The sequence below is a fragment of the Eurytemora carolleeae genome, unplaced genomic scaffold (assembly GCF_000591075.1).
Source record: "Eurytemora carolleeae unplaced genomic scaffold, Eaff_2.0 scaffold1084, whole genome shotgun sequence".
Taxonomy (NCBI): Eukaryota; Metazoa; Arthropoda; class Copepoda; order Calanoida; family Temoridae; genus Eurytemora; species Eurytemora carolleeae.
In genome coordinates, this window is record NW_019396972.1 from 84,645 (window position 1) to 107,247 (window position 22,603).

Consider the following 22,603-nt stretch of genomic DNA (forward strand, 5'->3'; position numbering starts at 1 on the left):
CAGCACAGTAAAACAGTATGTACACCGTAAAGTGAATGTAGATGTATTGTACTACGTAACTACACAATGAAGTTGTAGCTGTCAAATATATTATGTGCAAATTCACTTAAATATATATATATATATATATATATATATATAATATATACCAACCGACATGGTTCTGTCAATTACAATTCATACAATAAATGAGAATGGTACTAATATCTTATCAAAACAATTAAACATTTTTCATCAAAAAAACTTTAAATATCTAAAAAATGTATAACATGCTAAAAATGACTTCAAGATAAAATGGGTAACAGCGCTGGTAAACTAGATCAAGCTGATCTAGAGATATATCAACTTCTCACATACTTTAATAAGGTAAAAAGAACTCAGACCATAATAGAACAGAACTCAGAACATAGTAAAACAGAACTCAGAACAAAATAAGACGGAACTCAGTACATAATAAAGCAGAAATCAGTACATGATAGAGCAGAACTCAGTACATAATAAAACAGAACTCAGAACGCAATAAAACAGAACTCAGTTTATAAGAAAACAGAACTCAGAACATAATAAAACAGAACTCAGAACATAATAGGACAGAACTCAAAACATAATAAAACAGAACTCAGTACATAATTGAACAGAACGCAGAACATAATAGAACAGAACGCAGAACATAATAAAACAGAACTCAGAACATAATTAAACAGAACTTAGAACTTAACAGAACATAAAGCAAAGCAGAATAGAACAGAAAAGTTTAGGCACAGAACAGAATAGAACAAGAACAGAATAGAACAGAAAGCAGAACAGAAAGCCGAACAAAACGCAAAACAGAATTAAACAGAACTCAGAACAGAATAGAACAGAACTCATTACTGACTAGAACAGAACTCATTACAGACTAGAACAGAACTCAGAACAGAATAGAACAGAAATCTGAACAGAATAGAACAGAACACTGAGCAGAACACAATACAGAACACAGAACAAAACACAGAACAAAACAGAGAACAGAACGTAGAACACAACACAGAACAGACCATAGAAAAGACTCAGAACAGAACACAGAACAGAACACAGAACAGAACACAGAACAGAACACAGAACAGAACACAGAACAGAACACAGAACAGAACACAGAACAGAACACAGAACAGAACACAGAACAGAACACAGAACAGAACACAGAACAGAACACAGAACAGAACACAGAACAGAACACAGAACAGAACACAGAACAGAACACAGAACAGAACACAGAACAGAACACAGAACAGAACACAGAACAGAACACAGAACAGAACACAGAACAGAACACAGAACAGAACACAGAACAGAACACAGAACAGAACACAGAACAGAACACAGAACAGAACATAGAACAGAACACAGAACAGAACACAATACAGAACACAGAACAAAACACAGAACAGTAAACAGAACAGAAAAAAGAACAAAACACAGAACAGAACGTAGAACACAACACAGAACAGACCATAGAAAAGACTCAGAACAGAACACAGAACAGAACAAAGCACAGAACAGAGAACAGAACTAGACAAAACAGAACAAAACAGAACTCGATGGAGCTATTAATCAAAGCTCAGCCTAGAAGAACACAATAGATCAGAAAAGAACAGATTATATCAGATCTAATATAAAGTGGAGTAAAACACAAAACAAAAAACATGAACTAGAAAACTGTAAAATGAACGTTGTCTTTTTTTTCATTCTTTTATTTAAGAATTTGCATCATCAAAATATATAAGAATATTTAATGGTGGTTATCAAAGTAAAATTGATTTCAAAGTAAAATATATTTTAGTAAATGATTTTATTGAACGAAAAAAATGCAAAAAGTCTGTAATATCTCACAGTAAAGGGAAGAAGACATTCCAAACTATTTACCTGTCATGTTTCGTGGGACAACCTGTACTTGCAACGGATACATCTCTTTTAATGTTCAGGGCAGACTTTTTAGAAATAGTTTAGTTGAAAATTGCAAAAATCTTAGTGATATTTTACAATTGTAAGACGACGAAAATGCTTCTGTTTTCTGGTTCATACTGTATTGTTTGTATGATTATATATAGTTTATTTGTTAATAGGCCGAGATAATAGATTGCGCTGACAAGTTTTTTGAGGTATTATTTTTCTAGCATATTTACGTTAACGGTAAATTAACTATATATTCTTATTTTTATTAAAAACTTCCATTAAAGGGTTGGTTCATGTGGGAAAGATAGAACAAGAAAAATTTCGTACAGTGCAATATTTGTTGTCAACAAAAATACACAGATGAGACACAGTATACAACCGAGCAATATACAAGGAACTGCAGTTTAGTACTGTGATAACAAAAAACTCTGAAAAAGGAAGACGACTTTCAGACGCAAGTTATGACATTAAATAGTTCAATTAACATGGACACATCAATTAATCAGTGAAAATAGACTCACTTCACTTATTTAATGATTTTAATGTGTCTAGTAAAAAAATTTGTCTTGTAACAACCTAAAATAAACTGAAGTATTGCTATAAAGTCGTCTTCCTATATCACTGTATCTTCAAGTACAATATAATATCACTGTATCTTCAAGTACAATATAATATCACTGTATAAGTACAACATAATATCACTGTATCTTCAAGTACAATATAATGTCACTGTATCAAGTACAATATAACTATGTTTTTTACATTTGTTTTTAGATGATTGAATCTAACCCTGAAACCTCCAATGTTGCTGCGGCAGTGAAAGAGCGCAGGTGAGATTTATTAAAATACTAATCTAAAGAAAGAGAAAATTAGTGATTTTCTTTCAGACAAGTAAATGATTTAAATATCAAAATTGCAGGTTGAAGTTGCAACAAGTGAAGATGCCCTTTAGTGTGATTGAGAATAAGGTTGACTGATGTTTTTAAATTTCTGATTGTAAAATTAGGATTATTTTACAAATCACAAATTAAAAATTGAAACTAAAAGAGATAAGATTGCACTCGTAGTAAAAAAATTCTAAAAAATTATTTTCAGGTTTGATAAAATACCTTCTTATCAAAGTTTATTCATTTTATATGGGGATTCACATGACCAATATTTCTGTAAAATGTAAATCTAAAATTCTTAAAATATTGCCTTCACATTCCACAGTTTTATAGGTCCCACTGTACCAAAATTATGTACATGTCTAGATTTCTGCTCTCCACGTGAATCCATTTGGTACGAGACTCTTACAGGTCTTCTCAGGTTAGTTTAACGCAGCTCCACATTTAAACAGTACAATGTAGTACAGTACAGGATACATATAATTTTTTAAAGGATTGCAGTTTAGCATAAAGCAGGTGTGAGACATATCTATGATAATATATTGAATCATCTTTGCTTTTCTATACTTTTGGTTTCGAGGGAAAAAAATGTTTTATTTTTCAAAAAACGACACTAATAACATTTGTTTTTATTCACCCTGTTAATATGTCAAAAAAGTTTTTTTTTCTTATTTTCGAATTAACGAATTAATAAAAAGATAAAATGAATTAATTTTCTTCATTTTGAGGAGGACAAACACTTCAGAATGGCGAGAGTTGTATTTTGTTTGAAGATTTCCTGAACATGATGTCAATAATGGGACCTTCGGCGCCATTAGAGGTTAAAACTGGAAATTATAATCCTATTTAAAATGTTTTTGCAAGATTTTTTATTTAAAAAATATCTTCTGGGATGAGAAGGAAGAATAAAATCTCCCCCCCCCCCCTTGCTTCAATTAAATACTGTTTTAATGTATTAAGGTTTTAATGAAGACATAAGGGGGAAAAATTGATAACAATTCTGATGGTACAATTAAATTTTGAAGGGACACACCGGCTATTTAAGGTCTTTAAACTGTTGTGGAAAAATTCTTTAGGATTTAGTTAAGACATATAAAACGTTTCCACGATGTATAATTACTGAGTTTTCTTTTTTTCTATGAATTTGTTCGCAGATTTCTTCAAATTCTTCAAATGTCGTCTTTTAAATAAAAATTCCAGAAAATCTGCAGAAAATCTTTGTGATTAAAGAGAGATTATAGAAAATACTAATTGAATAAGATTACTTATTTTCGATGATAATAGTTATTTTTTTATTTTCTCAATCTGTTCCTAAACAACTAATTAGTTTACGATAGAATGTTGTTGACATTTTTTGTCGTCGTTACTTAATGACTTAATAACCCAAAAGTACGATTTTTAACGTCGCCTTTGCGCTCAAACTCAGGATTTACAGATCTTTAAAGAGTTTTATATGTCTCAAAAGAATTCTAAAGAAATTACCAAAAACTGTCATACTCAGTTTAACTATGTACCCTACATAGCCGGTCTGTCTCGTCTGTCCCTTTAAGTGATCTTTCAAAATTTCCAGGTGTCAGGAAGTTTTTTAAGTAGTTATAAGTAAGTAATGTTTAAGGTGAAGGCAAAGTGGGCGTTTAAGGTTTATGACTTCAATAACGACGAGAAGATTTGCAGCAAGGATATCCTAGAGGTAGAAAAAATGAAAAAATATTTTTTAAATTTCAATATTTTATGTTTAGAACGAATATGAATTGCATTTTATAATATAACTTCACTTTCAGGAATATAAAACCAGAAACTTTTCAGATTTTTCAAATTTTTGTAGATACTTTAAACATTAAAATAAAAATGGCGTGAATATCCAGAGATATAGCCTATACTATAACGGTTTTAATAATCTTTTTTTTTAAACCAGGTTGTTAAAAGATTGACAAAACCCAATGAGAACAGGAGTGTTTACAAAAATGCTTAAATTTTTAAAATTATGCATATTCCGCACTATTTAAAGTAACAATAAAATGTTGTTGGGACATTTCATAGAAAAACGTTTTATGGATAACAAAAGTATAGAGAGGATATTTCAAAGAAAGAACATTTCATAGACAGGACATTTTATAGACAGGATATTTCATAGACAGAACATTTCATAAACAGGACATTTCATAGACAGGACATTTCAAAGACAGAGCAGATTTTTCATAAGCAGAAAATTTCATAGACAGAGAAGAATTGTCATAGATAAGTAATTTCAAAGACGGAAAGCATTTTTTTAGAGGCAATTTATTGCTTTTGGTTAGTAACAAATGTATGATAATTGTTTTTAAATGTGATCAGTTTGAGTGATATATGTTTTTTTTAACAATGCATATAAATATATTGTTTTACAGTTCATGTGTCTCAACTAACAAGAAGAAAAAAGAAGAAAAAAATGTTTTCTGTCATAAAATCTATGAATCTTGTATATGAAATTTCTTATTTATGAGAATTCTTTCAATTTCGTTCTATGAAAATGTCCCAACACCAATAGTTGAAAATAGGGAACAATAGAATGTTTCCTATTTTCAAAATATTTAAGTAAAATCTAAAATATTTTTTTGTAAATTTAAATCTTGTCGATACAGTGCGATAGAACTGAAACCTGAAGAATTGGCCGAGGTATAGTTAAACCATGATTAAAGTATTTAAAGTAAATGTCGACGTTATCATCGTTTTCTAAATTAAAAAAGATGAAATTTTGTCAATTTTTCTCCGTGCCTTTGCTGCATAAATTTTCAAGTCGCTTTTAAAAGGAAACCGTATAAATTTTGCTCAGAGAAAGGCATGTAAATTTGAATTGAAGGGTTGCTTGAAATTTTGTTCATATTTACGTTTACAGATTTACTTAAGTAGATTCAAACCGTAATCAGATGTAAATAATAGAAGTTTATAAACCAAACCAAGTGTGAAGGAATGGGAAAAAATATTTAAAGAAGAAAAACATACTTTAATTTACAATTCTTCTCTGTTAGGTTGTGAAGAATGTTCTAGAGGAAACTGATTTGAACAACAATGGGTAACACTTTAAAACCCTCCCCCCACCCTATTTTTGATACTAAACTAACTAGTTTTAATAAAATTTAGCTGAAAGGTATGTTTATATTAATCCGAAAAATCCAAGAATTCCGAAAAAAATGAGAAAAAATCAAAAATCTATATCAGCTGTAAATAGTTGATGGTAGTTATATCACAGGTAGTTATATACTATATATATGTACCAGCTATAAATTTGATGACAGTTAAATCACAGCCACGAATGGTTGAATACGTTTTACAATTTTATGGTAGTTATATCTGCAGCGTTATTAACAGTTAAATACGTTAAAAAATTGGTGGTCTTTATATCACCGTTATAAATAATTACGTAATTCACAATTTGTTAAATCACCGATATATTTACATTCATCAAATCACAGTTAAAATACATTTTATAGGTTTATCACGAGTACTGAGTTCCAGCAAGTGGCGACCAAATCACCAGAATTTCAGCACTCATTTAAACTATCAATCTAATATTCTGATTATTACAATAATTATTTGACATTTGATTATATTTATATTTACTAGAAATTCAAGGCGCTTCGCGCCCTTCTTTCTAGCCTTAGAGGGCGCTTCGCGCCCATCTTCTAAATTAATTGTAAACATGTTCTCTTTGTGTACATCGTAAAACTAAACAAAAATAATTCGCGGATTTTTACAAAAAATTTCGCGGATTTTCAAAATTTTAAAAAATTTAATGACGATCGAATTTTGATAGAGACAAATATTTGAAATTTTGATGATTCATAAACCTTCCCTGGGCTCCCTAGATGTCCCACAAAAAATTTGGGCCCGATCGGTTCAGCCGTTTTGACGTTTATTGGATACAAACAAACAAACAGACAAACAAACAGACAGACAAACAAGCCAAATTTATATATAGATATAATTATGCATTAAATAGGAAAATTATAATTTTATAAAATATTTCATTTTAAACATTTTTGGCAAATTCTTACTTTTTCAGTTATTAACTTAGTTTTTCAATTATTGGAAGAAATAAACATTGAGATTTTTCATAACATTAAATAAAACCATTCTATTTTGACAGTTTATCTAAAGGCTTTCTAAAGTATTGATCTCCCCCCTCCCCCGGTCTAAACTGCAGTTTGCAAACTGCAGTTTTACTGTCGGAGGTTGGTTGGGAGGATGTAATGACCCAACCCAACCCATATATTTAAACAGTGGACAGATTCAAAATAGTCTAGTTTCTAGAAGTACTTAGAAACATTCAACAGTTAATAACAGAATTTGAGGCGCTACGTGACACATATGCTTTTCCATTAACAGAGCTTTTAAGTTCAAAACGGTTTAAAAACATATTTTATTTAGTGTTAAAGACGACATGCAAGTAATTTTTCGAGTATGTCATGGTATTGTAAAGCAAATAGTTACAATGTTTGTTTGAAAACCAACTTATTTAGTAAAATGGGGTTGTGTACACTGCTAGATGGATTTGCTTCATGTTTTTAATATGTAAAGAAATTGAGTTTTTGCCACAAACTAAAATCTTTTGATTCCAATATCTTTGCAATCTTTTGATGAAAACCTTTGATATTTCAAACTTAGATTAGTTTATTTATAAGTATCAATAGTTTGAAATATCTAAGGTCTACGGCATTGGGTTACAAAGATATAGAGATTATAAAAATCAGACTTTGTGGCAAAAACTCAATTCCTTTGTAACTGGAGTTTAACAACCGTCTTCCAATTCTACAGTTTTATGTGTTTCACTGTTATGTAAACAATGCTGAGATAAGTTCAAAGAGACGTAATTACATCTTAATAATCCAAATTATTTTCTATTTTTATTATTTATTCAATTTCTCAATTAAACTCTATTCATCTAAATTTTGAATAATTTTCTGTCATCCATTTTTTCATTTTTATGGCATAGTTTTGATGCGGTGACAGTAAATAGTAAAATTGCTTTTATCGAAATGTTTAAAACTCTCCAATACTTTTTGCGTGTTTAGATTTTCAGATTAAAATTAAAGAATTTCTGCAAAAATGCGAAAATTGTACAATCTTGCGACTTTTCTACTTTTGGGACATTTTCCTTCAGCTTTCAGGGATTGAACCGTTCTTCTTCTTCACAATTATTTTCATGTTAAAATTAATTTCTAAATAAATGTAAATGAAAAATAGTTTTTTTTCCAATAAAAGATTTAAAAAAAATCACATTCACAACGCATGTTAATAAATCGAGAAATTTCAAATTTACAAGAGATATCGAAAGATCCTTGAAATCATCAGTATAGGACTGTCATTTTAATTTCAAGTGACCTTCCATTAGAAAAGGGGCCCTTTTAACCTTCATCTAATCATTAATGTAGAATATATTGCTGTTTTTCTAGCTCCACAACACTGATCAATAATGTGGAATATATTGTCGATTTCCGAACATGAAAATCGATTTCCTCAATAATGTTTTAAAGCCGAAATGCACAAGCCGCCTTATAGAGAAATCACACTTGAAGAAATTTACCTTTAAAGAGATGATGATTGATATTTAATGCATTCTTGATAAAACAAAACTTTTAAAAGTGCGAATTGTGAATCATGAAATGTTAATCTTTAAATGGAGGGTCACTTGAAGTTATGTTAACAGTTCCTGTAAGCTAGGATTAATGTTATGAAAAAATTAGATTAAAATTTATTTTTTATTTCTGTTTAATCCAGTCAGCAACAGTTTGTGGGTACTCTAGTCAGGAACAGATCAAATATTTTAATCATGGGCTGCAGAGAATCCCACGCAGGACGGTTTTTTGTCCAATTCTCTGAAATGCAGACGCCTAAAATATAAATTATTGAATATACAAAATTGAAAGGATTTTTTTTTGGATTTTCATAGTCCAAATTTTCTTTTTATTGTATACAATACGGATAATAAGTGAACATTAATTTGTGAATATTAATTAAATTGTAAAAGGAACGCAAATTGTAACATCACCTTCGTACATCATGACGAACACATTTTGAAAATCCCGAAACAAATGATAAATTTCCAAGTAGGATGAAGCAATGAAAATAATATTTTAATTTGATGCAGAGACGAAGAGATGATTTTACCAAAATGTTGTGGGGTATGTAATGTATATTTTATCTAGCTACAGTGTAACCCAGTAAAAAACGTAATACCGGATTAACTGGAGAAAATTTTGCCTTTCCATTCGCATTTGCGATAAGGAAGCGCAAATTTTTGCTTTCGTTGCACAATCATTCGCAAACTTCATTTCGCGCAAAATTGCGCTATTCCGCTTTTGCGTCATTCTGTATTGCGCTATTTGGATGAACAAATTCTCATTAAAAGGTTAATTAAAGGTGTAAACTGTATAAAATAGTTTTCTATGAGATTTCACTTTTTTGCATATAATTGCAATGCTTTAAAAAGGTACTGATTACTTGCCTAAAACTCTACTTTGCAACCTGATGCAAGATAGTCCTTTGATATTTCAATCATATCCATTCGATTAGAAAAAGTCAACATGTGAAATATCAAAGATTCAGACATCTTTAAAAACTATGCACCAATTTTCAATTTTCCAATATCTATTTTATTAAATTTTGTCCCTCAATTTGAAGTTTTTGTAATTAAAAGTAACCAATAGAGAGTGGCATAATCATACTTTTTTATGTATGGTAACTTTTTTATAGAATTCAGTTATTTTATTCTGTGCTGAATTGATCAATTTTCGTCAATTTGTCTAAAAATATCATGTTTTGCGCAATACTTCCAGTTTTGAAATTACGCAAAAAATTGCACAAATAAAACGCAAATAAATGGTCATTTCGCGTAAACCCTTATCTGCAGGTTGCTATTGAAAGAAAATCCTTAAAAAAATTATATTGGCTGGATCGAAAAAGGTTGAATTTTGGATCTTTTTTTCTCAAAAAATGTCAATGACTGTTTAGAAATTAAATATTATCTTCGTTTCTGATCCACTCGACTATTTGGGTACAAGCTATCTAATAAAGGTCAAAATAAACTATTCTGTTGGGAAAATGCAGGTTTTAATATACTACATATGTAATTTTTTAAACCGGCCTACCAATCCCTTGGCCTTATGGACCTCTAGAGATATTTAGAAAGAATTAAATTAATCCGTCATAGAAAATGAGAAAAGGATTATTGTGTATTAGTGCTTTTGGAAGAGATTCCTATCTCCGATATCAGAAAACTTAAAAAACATTGTTCTGAATATTTCTTGATTTAATGTTTCACTTTGCCACATAATTACATTTAAACAATGAAGGGCGGAGATCTCAAGAATGTAAATGGAAGTTTAATCTGTATCGGGTAAGTTTTTTTTTATTGAAACGGTTATACGGATTAAACTGATCTAGTTAATCTTATTCAGCAAACACATGATTCGGTGCAATCCATTTGTATCAATGACAGTGAGATTGTTCAGAGATTTTAATACGGATCGAGAAATATAAACATTACCGGTTTTATTTTTTTTCTTCTAAATCAACAAAAATTGCATAATCAGCAAAATTTTCTCTTTTGTTCTATTTGATTCTAGAGATGAGAAGAAATCAAGTATTGAAGTTGGATTTAGCGGGATAACAAGAGAATACCCAGTTCAGGTTTAAAAATAAATGAGATAAATCAGTCATTAGGAACATACGATTCGTTCTCCAAAAATTTAAGGAAAGGAGAGGGGGGAGGGGGGGGGGGAGGAATTAAGTCTTTGCCACAAACTCCGATTTTCTCAATGTCGTAGACCGTAAATATTTCAACCATGTAAATTCTATTAGATCAAATAATCTACAATTGTTATCAGGTTGCGACAATAAAGGAATAAGAATATTCTAGTTTGTGCCCAAGACTCAATCTCTTAAGGCAACTTTATTTTAAATAATAACTCATCATAGACTTGACAAATCTTGTCAATTTCACCACATCATATTTGAACTAAAAATACCTAAATTGTACAATATTCTTCCCACTGCTGCTATGATATTTAGACGTGTTTAACTCTATAACTGCGATGGAAATGAACTTTTATATAGACATCAATGCATGACACCGACAATTCAATAGTTATTAAAATGAATGAACAGTTTTTAACATTTTTGTTTTTAAGGGTTCTGGAATGCCGTTTTGTAAATCTGAACTAGAAGCTTGGTATCCTGAGCAATCAGAATCTCTATCAGAGGTCGAATCCATATAAAGTAGTAATCTCTGTATGTTTGTCTGTTTGTTTATTTGATTGTCTGTTCTTTACCTCACTAACCCCGTGACCGATTTGCCTTAAATTTTTAAGGAGAAGCTCGGTAGAACCACGGGAATGTTTTTAGATTGGCGTTAAAATTCTAAATTGAGGGAGTTGATTTTTTTAGTTTAGTTTCCAGTACAAAGCTGGGTTCCTAACAATAATATTTGATGATTATATATATGATATAATTTATAAACAATGTTAAAGTTAACCCCTCTTTAATTATTTACTTAAATAATGTATTTAGAGTTCATCCCTGTTAACTGAAGACGGAGTTTTAATCCATGAAGATCATTGGTACAGGTACCTTACAGATACAGATACATCGGTACAGGTACCTTGCAGATACAGATATATTGGTACAGGTACCTTACAGATACAGATATATTGGTACAGGTACCTTACAGATACAGATACATTGGTACAGGTACCTTGCAGATACAGATATATTGGTACAGGTACCCTACAGATACAGATATATTTTTACAGTTAGGTACCTTACAGATACAGATATTGGTACAGGTACCTTACAGATACAGATACATTGGTACAGGTACCTAACAGCTGGATACAGATATATTGGTATACAGGTACCTTACAGATACAAATATGTTGGTGCAGGTACCTTACAGATACAGATATATTGGTGCAGGTACCTTAAAGATACAGTGGTACAGGTACCTAATAGATACAGGGATACAGGTACCTTTTAGTTACATTGGTACATTTACTCTACTGATACAGATATATATATTTATATATTTATTTTTATTAATTTACATTTTACATATTTACATTCTTGATTAAATATATTTACTATTTATATTTATATATATTCCATTGTTTTCTACTGTTGATGAGATGTACTGTATTATGTACAAATATTTGCTTGTTTGCTTACATACTTAGTTATTCTATGTAAGATGTTTATCTACATCTCATGAAGCACTATAGTAGTCTTATATATTTTTTAAAGATCTAAAATATTCTTGTACATGCATTTAGCTTTCATACGTCCATGCTTCTTTTAGTAACAATCTTTTAAAAATCTGATTCAGAAAACGTTTTATTTTGAAATATTATGGAAGACATTTAAAAAGAAAATATTTAACATAAGTTTTGCGCAAAATACTTTTTGTTTAACAAATGAAGTGACGTGATATTTTAGTTTAGTAATTTCTCCCAAAACTCAGCAAGCGCTAAACTATTTTAGAAAAGACTCTTTCTGTGTGGATCATCTCATAGACTCAGATTATGGGGAAGATTTAAGAAAGTAAAAATTTATATTTTGTTTTAAATAAATAAAACGTTCGAAAAAAATGATAAAACAAAGTTTTAATTATAAAATGCAGTGTGGTTGTCCTGTACTGTGTACCCAAAGGTGAAAGGTAATGAATAAACCTAAGATTTTTATGAATAAATAATGGTTTTAACAAAACTAAAATTGAATAGGAAAATTAAATGTGAAAACCTTGAAGATTGCACCAGCAGGTACGGACTAATATAAAATTGAAAATATGGGTGTTCCAACATCATATTAGATCAAGCAAAGCTCTAGAGAAGGAATTTCAGGACTAAACAGAAAATTTAAAAACATTGAAGCATTTCAAACTTTGTATAAGGCTAATAAAAAAATTTGCACAGTATAATCCGCATCGCGTATTCTGGTGTTATAGCTTCAACAAATTCAATATGATATAAGACGCTCTGTATATAGTTTGAATTTACTTGTATTTACTGTTTTAGGTGTTGTCAGGTGAACTATTTTAATAACCATCTAATATAATTGAAAGTACAAATATTTAATCTAAAAATATTGGCGTGTGCAGCCCTGGGCCAGGCTAGATCAAGATGTTCAGTTCTGTTCACATCATCAGGAATCCTTTATAATCATAAATCCTTGCAATATGTCCGATTTACAACGGTACCCTTGAAACCTTGGTCTTATCAAGTAGGAATTAGATATCAATATTTTTGTTTCTCTCAACAGTTTATTTTCATTTGCGGTTTCCCAGTGAAAGTGGCTTGCGCATTTCTTGCTTATAAGAAGCAATTTGAGAAAATCACAGAAATAAACACTTCTCGAGTCAAAAAAAACGACGGTATCTTCCATATCTTTGATCAGATTTCATCGTTGTGAATCGGGCATTGCCATCTTTGCACGGGGGTCACTTGAAGTTACGATTTCAGTCCCTTAAAACTCAAATTTTCTGATACTTTTAGTACCAGACCTTGTTTTCAAACCATGAAATCAATTAGATCTATTACTAAGAGTCAGAGGTTTAAATATCACAGTTTGCACAGATATAGGAATTAAAAAAAATTTTAGAGTGTTCAATGGAATTTTGAATGGAAACACTAGAATATAACTCTAAATAATAAATTAAGAGTAAAAACTAAATTTGATTAAAAATATATTTGATTTAAAGATTTTCATAATTTTGAGGTTGAGCCATTTAATTTATGAATTTAATTTAGATTTTTTATCTTTGAATTATATGTATTAAGCAGCATTTAAATTAATTCAAATGAGTTTTTTATTTAATTTATCTTGAAAAATATTTTGATCTTAATTTGTTTGATGAAAGTAAAGGATAATATAAAGGATGGGCAGCTGCAGAAAAAAAGCTCTACAGGATATATTTACAATAGTTTACAATGTAACCAGGTGAATATTTATAGATCAAAATATAAGTCAATACTATTATTCCTTTTTTTAAAACCTTTTTTGAACTTTAAAAGGTTAGAAAGGCAGCACACAAATCTATAGAAAAATCTATAAAAATTATATTTTCTGAGAAACTGGAAAGGAAAAACTAACAAAAACAATCATTTCAAAACGATTGGTTTTGGTTCTTTTTTTGCAGGGTTAACATTTGGCATCATTTAAGGAAAGCAAATGGTTAGAAACCCAAATTTTGCAAAGAAACTGAGTTCTTGTCGCAAACTCTAATCCCTATATCTTTGCAACCTGATGGTGTAAACCTTTGATATTTCAAACTTAGACGTATTGATCTAAAATTATTCATGGTTTGATATATCAAAGGCCTGCGACATTGGGTTGCAAAGATATAGGAATAAAAAAATCAGAGCTTGTGTCAAAAACTCAGTTCTTTTGTAAAACTTCTAAGAAAATTGTGGAACCTTGAAAAAAATTTAAAATCTTTTCGTTCTTATAATTCAAACTAATAAATATCACAAGAAAATACTTTAATGATGGATTACTCTCTTGCTCAGAGTTGTTCAGTGCTCACGTGTAAAACTTCATAAAATTGTATAAACACGTGACTTGTGAACTCATGTATAAAATATGTTGAACTATTATATTTCTTGTTTATCAGAATTAGATAACTTTCAATAATATAAAAGCCCAGTCAATTTTACTGATTATATTAGAATCTACAGTCACAAGAAGTCCATTTGATTAATTGAGTAACTTTATTTTTGAAAAAAAAATTTTTTTTTGAAGAAGTATTTTTGGTATTAATTACATGTGTCAAGTTTTAGACACTGTGCTAGATATCATATATACTTTGAACTTTGGTAAAGGGCTTAATAAACATGTGACTTTGTTTCAGATTTTTGTTCATTTGATGTTTTTCCGCAGGTACTTAAAGGGAATATTGACGTCGTTTTAAATAATCCTTCATTTTTAGATATCTAGTCCTACCTTGTCTCTTCTACTTCTAATTTTAGAGTTAAATTATACTGATCAAACAATGTGGAAGATATCTAGTCTTACCTTGTCTCTTCTACTCCTAATTTTAGAGTTAAATTATACTGATCAAACAATGTAGCAGATATCTAGTCCAACCTTGTCTCTTCTACTTCTAATTTTAGAGTTAAAATATACTGATCTTAACAATGTAGAAGATATCTAGACCTACCTTGTCTCTTCTACTTCTAATTTTAGAGTTAAATTATACTGATCAAACAATGTGGAAGATATCTAGTCTTACCTTGTCTCTTCTACTTCTAATTTTAGAGTTAAATTATACTGATCAAACAATGTAGAAGATATCTAGTCCAACCTTGTCTCTTCTACTTCTAATTTTAGAGTTAAAATATACTGATCTTAACAATGTAGAAGATATCTAGACCTACCTTGTCTCTTCTACTTCTAATTTAGAGTTAAATTATACTGATCAAACAATGTGGAAGATATCTAGTCTTACCTTGTCTCTTCTACTTCTAATTTTAGAGTTAAATTATACTGATCGTAACAATGTGGAAGATATCATAGTCCAACCTTGTCTCTTGTAATTTTATTTAATAATTTAATATATCATATAAATAGAGAAACCGCAACAATAAAGATCGATCGTCAATTTCAGAATTTAAAAAGCGAGGCCTTCACGTCGACGGTCCTTGCATTCCTTCTTTCAAATCATCGAGGAATAAAAATAAATTATATAATCATCTTTACTACATTTACCTCCTACTGAAAATAGTGAACAGTCCCTTTCAACTTTTTAAATTTAGTTGATGAATAGCTCTGTGTATACAATGGAGGAAAGGGGGATTGAAATTAATGGAAATTTTGTTTCAAGGTATGCTATTTAAAATGGGTTGAACATATTTTAAACTAGCTTTGGGAACCCAGCGCTGCCCAGCTAGGTTAGTTAAAGTTACTCCCGCCGTTTACCTGCACTTAGACGATTTTACCGGGAAACAAAAATTTTCGCTATTAAAGTCGACCAACTCAACCACAGGTATTTCGAATCTTTTTCAAAGTTTAAGTAAAAAATTCGTTAAACTTTAAATAATATTTAATTAAGAACTTAATTTTAAAAAAAATTATTTTTTATTGCAGGTTCACTTAAAACTACATTAAATAATTCAGCAAATTTTTGTTTTAATTTCAGAACCAGCCAAAGGAACTAAGTTCTTGCCACCAACTCAAATGTTCTTATCCTTATAAACTTGCAACCTGATGATGTTAGACTTTTGTATTTCTAACTTAAAAATTAACTGTAACAGGAATTATAGTTTAAAGTATTGAAAGTCGATGACATCGGGTCGCAAAGATACTGGGATGAAAAAAGGAGAGTTTGGGCAAAAACTCAGTTGCTGAGTTTGTATTTATGGGGTAAAAAATTAAGTGTTTAAAGTTGTTTTATTACATATATATAAAATCTGAACAAGTGTTTACCCAAAAATACAATTCTTTTCTAAAAGATAACACAATTTTGATTTGTATATTTTTTTCGAATTTCAAGAAAATTGTAGAAAGTTGAAAAACGTAATTGCTTGCATGATTTATAGATATATATTAATACGGCAATTTTATTTCAGGACTCAATATTGTTTGGATTCTGAAAGGTATAAAAAGACTTTTATTCAATTTTATTTAAATATGTTAAGTTTTTGTGCTCTTTACTATATTTTTTCATTAAAATCTAGAATGGTCTTTTGCTTAAGAAATTGATAGTTTTATTTTTTTATTAATGTTCAATAAAGCTATAAAATACCAGAATCAATATACATAGAATTATTTCATATTACATCAGGGGTTTAAGGATAATACTTAATATACTAGGACCACATTTAGTGCATTTGTGGGGTCGTTGAACTGCCTACCGCCGCCGGATCAAATTTGAATCAACGATTCAAATCCTAGCTGACTCGTTCACTTTGGATCAATGTTTCAAGAACCGGCCGTAGGTTGTTCAACGACGTAGCTCAAATTAATAATATTCGGTTTCTGGAAATGTTAATCTAATTAAGGATATTCTGTTCAGACATGTTGTATACTACTGTGCAGATGAACTACAGCCCAACAAGTAAATAAACAGTTTATAATTTAGTCGGATCCAATTTCTCTACTTTCTGAAATCTAACATATTTTAACATGTTTGCTCTAAAAGTTTGCGTTTATTGTAAACGTTTCCTATGCAGTCTAGTAGGATTTCTATGCACAATTTTAGAAAAGTTTATTTCATTAAAAATTGCATTCAATTGCAGTATATGTAACTATATAAGCTGTATTTGACAGAATGTACAGAAAGAAAATAAGTCTTTGTCACAAACTCAATCCCTGTATCTTTGCAACCTGATGCTGTAAACCTGTGATATTTCAAACTTTATCTATCAGAATTCATGGTTTGAAATATGTAAGGTTTACGACATAGGGTTGCAAAGATTTACGAATTAGAAAATCTTAGTTTGTGGCAAAGACTCAATTCCTTTGTATTTTTCTTCTGATGATATCCATAACAACAGAGACACTGGAAAATAACGTTTTGTCATACCATTTAATTTGGTTCATAAAAATTATCCATGGCTACGGATCAGATTGGAATGGAAACCTTTTTCTTTTTCATTTTTACACATCTTAGTTGGAAAAAATCACTTGAATTACTAACAAGTCAATATCGTGCTAAAACTTTGGAAAAAATAGATTTCAGAATCTAAGAGATACAGAAAATTCGCAAACGATTATCAGGGATGGGAAAGTTTTTGGTTTAGTTTCTAAACAATAACATAAATATGGGTTTAACCTTCAGCTACAGTTAATTTACAAGTTGTGAACTATATTGTTTTACAATGGGAACAAAATTTAATGTGACAAAACAATTTTTCAAATTCAAAACGACTTGAAAATTTGTTTCCAAATTTATTTTCTTGTGGATAGTCATAAAAGTAAAAACCCATTGTAAAATCTCCACAGATTTAAAGGGACTGTAAAGAAAAAAATGAAAGGGGGTATAGGCTGAAACCTAAGCATCTCAGGAGTTGATAGAGACATAGAAGAGTTCTATCGGGTGTTTCTGTCTCGAGAAATTGATATAAAACGGTGTCAAAATAATACCAAAACGTATATATATGAGATTTTGTATAGGATTTGTAGTATTAAACAGATCATATTCAACAAATACGCAACCAATCTGAAAACAACGATATCCCAGAGGAGCCTCAGAAACTCAAGTTTGCTGCTTTTATTATTTGAATTAAATAATTTTTCATTTTTAATAAATATAATTGATAATATTATTTATGCGTCCGGAACATGTCACCATAACGCCAACCAATGGCAGTGCAGTATTATTGTCACATGTCTCCATCTGTATCACGTGACCAGTATACTGCACTGTCATTAGCGGGATTTCTGGTCATGTTGTACGGACGTATGTCTTATATATATACGTTTTGCTATAATTTTGACACAGTTTTATGTCAATTACTCGAAACAGGAACATCAGATAGATGTATAGTTCAACTCCTGAGATTCTCAGGTTTCAGCTTATACCCTCTCTCATTTTTCCTTTACAGTCCCTTTAAATACAACCAAAAATCTATGTCCATCGCGAACCATAACCTAACTAATTGTTTAAAGAAAATCAAATAAATCTTGTTCATATCATTTTTGTTCAGGAAATCGTCCAGTGAACCTACATCAAACTCATCCATCAACCAATTCCTAGCTTTCAACAGTATACTCATTTCTATATTTATAATGATGTTATCAAATAGTAAATACTTATAAGTTGCTTAAAAATTAATATGACTAAAAGGAAATATATTTAATTTTGGATGATTTCAGTTTTCAATTTGATAATTTAATGCATGTGCTATGACACGTGATACACGCAAGGTTGTTGTGCCACATGTATAGTGTATACATTTCCGCAAGGTTCGGTAATTTTCTTATTTTGAAAATGTTTCAAGGTTTACATTATACAATACAAACCATGTAGAAATAAATCAATGGAACAATGCAGTTGTCAGCTTAGACATCTATGACAGCTATGAAAGCATGAAAGAGAAAACGACTTTATTTATTTGGATTGGTTGTTTTAGCAAGACTCATTAAGTTGATAAACACAGATTTCTGTTCAAGCTTTTTTCTGCAATTTAAGAAAATATGTATAATCCTTTCTTAGTTCGACTGCAGGGTTTTAAAGGAATTGAGTCTTTGCCACAAACTCAAATTTTCTAATCCCTATATCTATGGAACCTGATGTTGAAGACTTTTGATATTTCAAACTAAGATTATTTGAGGTAACAGAATTCATAGTTTGAAATATCTAAGGTCTACGACATTGGGTTGCAGAGATATAGGAATTAGAAAATCAGAATTAATCAATTCCTTTATATTTTCTGTTAGAATTCTAAGAAATATGAGAAAAAATTTTCTCAATAATATTAACCATGAAATAAAAATAGTAAAAAATTGAGTGCGAATTAGAAGGAATTGGTCCACGTATCAAGTCGTATTTGCTGACGCAAGCATTTTTATGCAGTTTAGACATAGAAGTAAATAAATCGTATCTGGACAATTTGTCGATCAGTCCTGAAACCTTTAACTATATTTTTTTATAATTTAAGTGGTTTTGTACAACACATTTTATCCTTAGAACTTTTTCTTTATTCATAGTTTTTAGTTTAACCCCTTTCGAGACATTAGAGGTAGATATTATTGTTCAATTAGTTAAGAGAAACTCAGACAACTTTTCAACCGTTCAAAGTTCTTCAATTACTTCCTATTCAAATATTGAAAAATTAGAACCATACGAAATATTGTACAAAGAATGTATACATTAATGAAAGAAAATTTTGTTACATTTAAAAGTGGTATAAAATAAAGGAAATATAAAGCCTAAAACTGATGTCAGTAAATCTACAGAGTATTAGAATAAATGTATTTATAAGTTAAAAGGAACAAATAAAATTATACTAATGAACAATGGAAAGCTGGACTTCTCTAGCGAATTCTTTGCCTTTTATTTGCCTCGTACGACGAGTTAAACTTCCGTCTTCAGACTCTTCGTGAATATTAACTCCATTTCGGGTTAGCCCATGCTGATCCTATTTTATCCTTCTCAGCCGTGGTACATGCCTATTGGCTTGAATTTAAACTAGAATATATCTGGGGTGGCTTTGGTTTTCCACGCGTTCAAACATGCTTTCTGGGTTGGCATCTTTTAACGGATAAATCACTTTAACGGACAGAATCTGAATACACTATACACGGGGCGACTTATCATCCGCCCCACAATCTATCCGACCTATAGCTATATACAATAGAGCTAATACATTGTCCTGTTCATAGGCAGGACTACTTGCAATCCGAGCTTAGCTCCGGGTCCGTGTGAGGACGGAAGGTTTGTTCAAAACAAAGACGCGCCGCCTGTTAATCCTGAATCACTGTGTCTTGTGTTTTTAAATTGAATCATTGCGCTAAGTTTAATTCTATTAGTAAGACAAAAGGTGGCATGCACTTGTTTACCTTGATTAATGATATATATGTAACTTTGGCTCTCTCTGAGATAAGGACAATACGGCAGAAACCCTCAAATCATTTGTGTACTGCATTGTCTTGGAGGAATGTAAACAAACTTAGTACTCCTAAAACTTTTCACTACTGAAATAAAATCTTTGTTTATAAATCTTTGCCCACTGCAGTCAACTGTAGGATACACTGTTAGCAGATTTGACTCTCTATATTTGGAAAATCCTTAGTTCTTGTGTTCATTCTTTGGTGTGAGAAGGGATTACGTAATTTAACTACAGGTTCTCAGCATCCATTGAGGTTTGTCCGACCATCAAGACAATTTTTATTTAATTGATAGAATCGTTTAAAAATGCATTACAGTGATCCAAAGGTTTCAAGCTCTAACAATTTTTTTACCAAGTACTTCTAAAAAGCTAACGCTTAAATCAAGTGCGTTAGAGTTCCTAAATGTGCAATGTGCCAAATAATTGGATAAAGACCCATACTTTTCTTGGCGGGTTAGGCGGGCTCTGTCCAGTCGTCGTAAAAGCTAAGTAATTCTGGTTGATTTTTATCATAATATATATTTTCTTAATATATTTTTTGCTTCGTTGTTCCCTCGTTTCTTCACATAAAGGAAGTGAGTCTTTGCCGAAAAAAATTCAAAATTTCTTATCCAAATATATATATTTTAAACCAAATAAATTTAACAGAATGCATAGCTTGAACTATTTAAGGTATACGACGTTGGGTTGCAAAGATATAGGGATTATAAAAACAGAGTTTGTGGCAAAACTTTATTTCTTTAGATACAATGAATTTAAAACTATCAAACATGTTGTATGCTTAACAAAATTAAAAAAGGAATTAAATGAACAGTGAACAGTGAACACTTATAACAAATTATAATTTTCTAATCCCTTTATCTTTGAAACCTGATGTCCTAGATCTTTGATATTTAAAACTATGAATCATTAAGATAGAATAGTCGAAGTTTGGCAAATAAAAATTTTACATCATCATTTTGCAAATGTATAGGGACTTTGAAACTCAGTGTTTGCTCAAAGTGTTTAGATCCTTTATTATTATTATTATCATAACACCAGGCTACAATTTAAAATCTTTAAAGTCATCTTGAAATTGAAGAATAGAAGTAGAACATCCCTGGAAGTCTGATTTGATTTTTTCATCATTATTCATCTGTTTATGATTCCTCTAAAACAGTCCCTTTGATTTCTAGGAACGCTTCCATTTAAACTGATGTGCCTCTACCGACCATTTGAGAAACAGAAAAAAAACTAAGGAAAGTTAAATGTTTATTTTTATGACGCAGTTGTGGAACTCCCCAACAAGCACGTAGATAAAAGGTTGTGGAATAGTGGAGGAGTAGGAAAATTCGACTCATGACGAACATCACGTTCTAAAATCATGTCAGAGCTGAGCGTAGATAATAATAATAAAAATATCATCCTGGTTTAAATAAACCTACATGCAAAATTAAAAATATTGGATTTTATGATAAATATATTTTGGTGTATGTATGATTACCCCTGGTTAGTTTAGCACTAGATTAAACCAGTTGATATTCAGGTTTTCAGCTCAGTTGAGAGCTATCCGTCCTAAGATTCAGATCTCTGCAAGTATAACTGTTTAGTTCTTGCTCAAATACAGAAAAGGGATTGTTTACATCATTTTTTATGACTATAATAAAATGAGCCAGACCCACCACTTTCATTCGCGCAGAAAAAAAATTAGGAGTAATATGGCTTTGCTTTCTGATAGCCCCGCGTTTACTGTTTGCTAAATAACCAACTTATGCTTGCAAGCAACCAAATATTTTCCATGGGAAAACATGATAATTATAATTTCTTTATAATATTGATATTAATGAATAAAATGTAGAAAATGTCTCATAGAAATATATTTATAAAAATGTTTTTCTATAATTTAATCATATATATACTTTTCAGAGTTCAATGTCTATACCAAGGTTCGCTGCCATGAAAATTGCACAATCAGAAGAATGCAAAAATTTCCCGCAAAAAATAGACGCTTGGTCGAAAAATTTCAAGAACAATCAGTTTTCTCTAGGTATTTAAAATCTAATATAACGCATTGACAAAATATTTACTGTAGAATATAGGTTTGTTAAAATAAATACCACAAAATGGTTGTTTTCCGAGGTTTGATCATCTACTCCGTAGGAAATTCCCAAGATTAGACCCTGCAATTTATCAAACCTAATTAAAACAGTCTTATAAAACGGT

General features: G+C 30.4%; 2 protein-coding genes and 1 long non-coding RNA gene across 6 annotated transcripts; 2 read left to right on the forward strand and 1 right to left on the reverse strand.

The window, feature by feature from the left end:
• Positions 1-289: 289 nt before the first annotated feature.
• LOC111710654 (calcium and integrin-binding family member 3) lies at positions 290-6,476 on the forward strand. Its single transcript, XM_023484770.1, has 11 exons — positions 290-366; positions 2,106-2,141; positions 2,710-2,765; positions 2,855-2,903; positions 3,189-3,243; positions 3,551-3,642; positions 4,438-4,512; positions 4,738-4,772; positions 5,444-5,477; positions 5,831-5,874; positions 6,293-6,476. The coding sequence occupies exons 1-11, from the start codon at positions 295-297 to the stop codon at positions 6,369-6,371; spliced, it is 627 nt and encodes a 208-aa protein (XP_023340538.1). The 5' UTR covers positions 290-294; the 3' UTR covers positions 6,372-6,476.
• Positions 6,477-7,505: 1,029 nt separating this feature from the next.
• Positions 7,506-19,086, forward strand: LOC111710659 (uncharacterized). Of its 4 annotated transcripts, none has more exons than XM_023484783.1 (17): positions 7,506-7,969; positions 8,580-8,609; positions 8,950-8,983; positions 10,154-10,197; positions 10,427-10,490; positions 10,991-11,062; positions 11,370-11,425; positions 12,336-12,395; positions 12,475-12,510; positions 12,575-12,613; positions 12,869-12,878; positions 12,952-12,999; positions 13,728-13,790; positions 15,605-15,672; positions 16,418-16,444; positions 16,850-16,905; positions 18,497-19,086. In XM_023484783.1, exons 1-17 carry the CDS (start codon positions 7,908-7,910, stop codon positions 18,544-18,546), a joined length of 819 nt encoding a protein of 272 aa, XP_023340551.1. In that variant the 5' UTR covers positions 7,506-7,907; the 3' UTR covers positions 18,547-19,086. The 4 variants fall into 4 exon arrangements, 3 of the variants coding, with proteins under 3 accessions (XP_023340551.1, XP_023340549.1, XP_023340550.1); XM_023484781.1 differs by having other exon boundaries at positions 16,864-16,905; positions 18,497-18,659; XR_002767099.1 differs by lacking the exons at positions 16,850-16,905; positions 18,497-19,086 and adding an exon at positions 14,701-14,729 and having other exon boundaries at positions 16,418-16,437.
• LOC111710660 (uncharacterized) lies at positions 8,547-21,196 on the reverse strand. The gene is made up of 2 exons (XR_002767100.1): positions 20,352-21,196; positions 8,547-8,692 (listed from the first exon to the last, which is right to left on the reverse strand). It is a non-coding gene; the product is annotated as an uncharacterized LOC111710660 (long non-coding RNA).
• Between the last annotated feature and the right edge of the window lie 1,407 nt (positions 21,197-22,603).